This window comes from Poecilia reticulata, linkage group LG5 (assembly GCF_000633615.1).
Source record: "Poecilia reticulata strain Guanapo linkage group LG5, Guppy_female_1.0+MT, whole genome shotgun sequence".
NCBI lineage: Eukaryota > Metazoa > Chordata > Actinopteri > Cyprinodontiformes > Poeciliidae > Poecilia > Poecilia reticulata.
The window spans coordinates 24,001,064-24,006,728 of record NC_024335.1 but is presented as its reverse complement, the minus strand read 5'-3'; the positions used below and the strand labels follow the sequence as shown (position 1 = coordinate 24,006,728).

The 5,665-nt window shown below is 43.3% G+C and overlaps 1 protein-coding gene across 1 annotated transcript; it reads right to left on the bottom strand.

The window, feature by feature from the left end:
- Nucleotides 1-618: 618 nt before the first annotated feature.
- LOC103465229 (protein FAM212A-like) lies at nt 619-4,069 on the bottom strand. The gene is made up of 3 exons (XM_008409866.2): nt 3,457-4,069; nt 3,310-3,346; nt 619-1,941 (listed from the first exon to the last, which is right to left on the bottom strand). The coding sequence occupies exons 2-3, from the start codon at nt 3,310-3,312 to the stop codon at nt 937-939; spliced, it is 1,008 nt and encodes a 335-aa protein (XP_008408088.1). The 5' UTR covers nt 3,313-3,346; nt 3,457-4,069; the 3' UTR covers nt 619-936.
- Between the last annotated feature and the right edge of the window lie 1,596 nt (nt 4,070-5,665).

The following is a 5,665-nucleotide window of genomic DNA, read 5'->3' as shown; positions in this document are numbered from 1 at the left end:
AAAATTGGGTAAAAAGCTTTAAAGGAAGTGCATGCACTCAAACAACGTCGAACATTTGAAGGGGAAAACAAGCCCACAGCATTACAGGACCTCCACCATGCTTAAAAGTAGAGGCTTTTAATGTTTGCCCTCAGCTTCATGACAAACCTGCCTGGAGAAAATGTATTTTTTATATTTAAGGTGGTCGGACAGACAAAAAAAAGGTTTTCCTGAAGCGACTCCCAAACAATTGTTATGCATCGGATGTAATGATTTTTATGTAAATACCCCAGTTCCTTTTCTCAGAGTGATTTAAGTTTGTACCTCCTTTACTCTGGACTTCAATGCTTGTGCTAACAGGATGAACTTCATGGTTCAGTCCAACATTTGTCTCATTTCTGGTTGTTTAAAACTCTAGTTACTCTTCTGCCTGTAGATAATAGCAAGCGCAGGTGAGGTTAAATTTGAATCTGCCGCACTTGAACACTGTGCTTTTGTGTCTTTCCCCGATTTGAAAAGCGGCTTGGAGTCTTTGTGTCGTAATTAAACTTTTTGTGTGAAATTATACTAGAGCCATAAAGCTATCGTAACAAAGTAACAAAGTAGTTACTCCAATTAAATTAAAACATTCACACATAATTCCATGCAATATATTTTTAATAAAAAACAAAAACAAAAACAGATGGATCCACATTCAGGCAAACAAAAGCCCGTTTCAATCAAACCTTCAGAGAAACTGTGAGAACGGGAATGCAAAACAAACAGCCATCATGTTTCCAGTGCAAATTATACAGATATATAAAACATAAATAAGTGTACAGTCAGCGTTTAAGTCAGGAGAACGTCTTTATTCCCAATACTTTCACAACGGAATATGTAAAGTGAGAAGCGATTGTAGAAAAATAAAGTGACTCTTGAGGATTGTCCAGGCTGCACACGGATTGACATGAACACCTGTCAGATGTAGCCAATGATGTCCTTGCATATTATTGGCTGTCGGCTGCCTGACTTCATCAGAGCTGCAAAGTGGTAGAAGTCTGAGCCCAGCTCATTGATGCCCGAGTGGGACTGGTGGAAAAACGGGACTTTAGGCTGCGACGGCACGACAGGACAGGACAGACGCTTTGGAGCATTGGCAGCTCTGTTAAGACGATCAGAGTCTGTGGATCTCATCCTCACTCTGTCCTCCACCGACTTAGAGAAGCCTGACAGTTTCTTCCTCATGTTGCCAAAGAAGCCTCTCCCCAGTTTCCGCCTGGAATTCGGTTTCAGTTCCGTCGGTTCCGGACAATCTGGCAAGTCCATCCAGTTCTGTATCAGGTCGGCGAAACTATTGTCGCCCAGAACCAGAGGCTGGCGGTTCCTCCCTCTGGTCAGTAAGGAGTTGGTCCAGTCCTCTGGGTCACTGACCTCAAAAGACGTCCACGTTTCCAGGCAGGCGTCGGATGTGGACTTGGGCCGAATGCGGCCGCTCGGCGCCCTGTTCATCCGCGCGCAGGCGGAGGACGAAACGCGCACGTTCCTCGTCCTCCTGAGGACGACGCCGTCGTCCTGCCAGGACGCCTCGGAGTAGCCCGAGTCAAACTCCAAACTCTTCTGGCTGCAGGGAGAGCGCAGGTCCCGCGTGAGGCTCAGTCCCAGCCTGCTGCTTGCGTCGTCGTCATCCTCGTTCTCGTCCTCCTCCTCCAGGGGGCTGGCTAGGCAACAGGCCGAATCGTAGGTGCTGGCCGTGCTGGCGTCGGACATCCGCATGCGAGCCCGCTGCTCCCGCTGCAGAGCCCGCTGCTGGCAAGCGCGCGCCACCGCAGAGTGACGCACCATGGCCGGTAGCTGGTGGTTGAGGGGAGCGAGAGGACGGCGGACTTCGGGGCACGCTTTCCGCAGCTGCTTCAGATCTTGCAGTGACCTCATCATGTAGTGCATCTGCTTCTGCAAGCAGTCGCTTGAGTCACGCAAGCAAAGCTGAGGAGAGAAGAGAGAAAGGGTCATTGTTCAGTCCACAACAATTGTGACATAGAACCCCACAAAGACACATATCAGGAAGCTCCTACGCCTTACTTATAACCAAAGGCTTTCAAAAAGGACTTGAGGGCAGGCTGGGGCCTGTCCTGAATGAACTCCAATCAATGACTAAACGCCTTTTCTCTTTTTCTAATCCTACAGACCAGCTGACCTGCCGCATAAAGAACACAGCTCTTTAAACACGTAGACATCATGATCAGACATGTCTGTTTGTCCGTTAATTTACTCAACCGCACCAACACCTTGAGTGAACGCCCTGCCTTCAAATCAACCACCGATCCAACTGCGCCTCAATTTCTTAATCGGCGCAATCAATAGTAGCGTTTAAGGAGGAACAAAGAAGCCTGCGGTTCCCGATTCAACTCCAGGGGCTCCTGTTTCTTTCTATGTGTGCAGCATGGGATACAACGCTCCAACTTCCTCTGCAGCTCACAGAGCCGATTGGTCCGAGTCAGCAAGGGAGAGAGGCTGAAGGAGTCATGTGATGTTGGATGTGAGAAAGTTTAGGAGGACAAGTAAAGTCAAATCCATTGTATTCGTTTAAGTCAACTTTGAGTCTGCTTAACCACGCCAAAAACATGTGTCCAAGCCTTCTAGTTAAATCTGACACTGGAAGAACAACAAGAATATGCAAACAGAACCAGCAGAACAGAAATTGTTGGAACAATTTCAAGACTGTTGAAGGTCAATTTTTCAGCTTCTGATCCATAATATAATGATGAAACAGATCTGACCCCAATAACTGGTTAAGTTTACAGACATTTGAAAACACTGACCACCAACAGAACAGTTTTCTTCTCTCTAGAATATTAGTAAGATTCACCATTATCAGTTTGGCTTTTTTATTTTTTTTTTCTTAAAACTGTACTATTATTTCCAGCGCAATCCTGTTGCAAACATTTCAAGTTTTTAAACTTTCCCTCTGTTGCTTCTAACCAGAAGCTCACCAGGAAAAATCCAGCAGGAAATAGAATGGGTACTAAATCACAAAATGTTCTGCATGCAAATAATCGCGTTTGTATTTATGAACAAACCTGAATGACCAGTGACAAGTACATTTCCTCTGTGTTGCAGGAAAATATATATATATATATATATATATATATATATATATATAAACTCCCAAATGAAGGAATCAGAGCATCACTCAGCCAACAGCTGCTGCAGAGTTGTGATGATAGCAGTCTTGTCTGAACATGTCTAATTAGTTGTATATTGCACTCCATGTCAAACGGGTCTAACTGAAAAATATATTTTATCACATGTGGTTATTTAATCAAATAAAAAACAAGCAAAACGCACACTTACCATCTCGTCTAGATCTCGTGTCTCAAATTGTCACCTCCTGCAAAAAAAAACAAAAAAATATATAAAACACATGATGGACCCGATTAAGAATCGAACTGTCTCTTTAAAAGGAAATCACTACAGGATTGTAACAGTACAAACACTTACTTCTGATGTGACCTTGCTTGTTCAGCGGGTCTAATTCGTCCCATAAAGAGAAAAGCGTTCCGGGTCGTTCGGTGGTGCGGCAGAGAAAACACAATTCCCAGTTTTGAGTCCTGCCGTCTGAGCTGAAGATGAAGAGCAGCGGAGTGGATATTTCACTGCTGTTCTCCTCCCACTACAGCTGCGCGCTCAGCAGCCAATCAGCAGCGACCGGCGTCTGAATGAACCAATCAGAAAGCAGGAATCTCGTTGCACAAATTTACAAACCCATGAGCTTCGTGGCTTGCTTGCTTTTTACTGCCTTTACAAATGAAGCCACACGGAGCTGTTAAAACACACATCTCAAATTATACTGTTGCTTTGTCTTCTATGTAACAGCTGCACTCTTTGTCTATTTGTAGAAGTTATAAAACAAAATGACTCCTCTGTTCCCGGTTTAATTTGGCCGATGACAGGAGTTCAGTGGGAAGAATCTTCACTAAAAATGTAACCATTATTCCAATTTGCAATTACGAACTATTTCTTTCACATCGTTTTTCTGTAAAATGTGACCAAACCAGAATCCTGCATAAAATACAATTACAACAAATTTAGCAGAGGATTTTTAAACTCCAAACTTAAATATAGATAGGTTTACTACATAAACAGCAACCTCTCATATTCAGTGTTTATTTTCATGTTTGATATCACTACTGCAGGTCACATTCTCCCCTCCAAAAAGCTAAACTTCTGTGATATCACAAAAGATACATCGCGACTTCCTCTGAGTGCTATTTGTTGTTCTACACATTTTTATCCGAGTTCCTCCTTCATGTTTGGTTTACTTGGATTCTGTCTGGGCAGAAAAATGCTTGAGAATGTTGCATGGACTGTAGCTACATTTAGCAACAGCAAATCTGGATGGTTTATGAAGAGGATCAGGGCAGAAGTGGATTTTTGCAATCAAATATCCTCATTCATCATGTCAAACCAGGCTGCTCCTAAAAAAAAAAAAGAAGCAAAAAACATTTACTCTGGTTGATGTGTTACTGTAAGGTGWKTKWKTKTKTGGGGGGGGATGTTGTGAAAACTTTCACAACATCCATTACTTCTATCAAAAGTGATTGCAATGCAAACAGATGTAAAAGTTAGCCCAATCAGTTATCCTCACCTTACATGCACATGCGGTACGGCATACAATGCCTCCATCGTTTCAGTACATCATGGACTCGGCACTCAGAAAGAGAGACGCTCTTGTCCATGCAGTGACACTGTACTGGTCCGTGATTAAACTCTTTCAAGGGATACAAGCAGGAGGCAACATTAACGAGTGCTGTAGGTACACAAGATGAATCAAAAGTTTTGAAGACGACCGTCGTCGCCATTTGCTTCCATCTTTGCATCCGTAGCATCACTCATCATGACTCACGAGGTCTTTGAAGTCAAATACCCAAAACCGAATTCGAAAACAGCTCTGAACATGTCAGAGTCGATGCAGAAATCTTTCTGCCATGTTTCCCAATGCCAGCTGTTTTAGCTTGATTCCTGTGTTTACAAACCTCAATTAGGAGGGAGGGGGGGATTCAACAAGTTTTGCAAATGCATATTTAGGAATCCTACATTGAAATCCATACTTTCATTGCACTTCTTTCCCCGTCATTTAACATTTTGTTCCAGAAAAAACAAAACAAAAGCTTGACGGTATTCACATCTGAAATGTTGGAATTGCATTTGTGAAGCAACCTTTTGCATAAACTCAATGCCTTTTAAGCTTGTTGGAAGCTGTGTTACTTTTCAGCTCTCTTGCCTTTTCTGTGTTGCATATTGCATTCATCTGAGTGAATACAAAATGCACACATGCAAACCTGCACCATCAATGAGCTTTTGGACCTCACCCTGGCAGTCATTCGACGCTCCACCTCTCCGTTCACAGCATTCAGAGGCCTGATGTCGGCGCTAAGCTGACAGAGCGAGGATGAATGCTTTGACTCCTCGCCGTTGACGAGCCACTGTTCAGGTGCAGATTGGTCCTCACCGAGTCCAGCGTTAACATATCAACAGAGATAACATGTCCTGACCAGTTCATCCAACACAAACCATCAGCCCTGATATGGAGTACGACTTCTTAAAATGCAAACTCTTATCATTCATCTTTTTTGTTTTCTCTTTAGAATGTCTTATTTGCACTTCTTTAATTGCGTTATCGACACATGGTTTTTTCTTTGTGCATTGT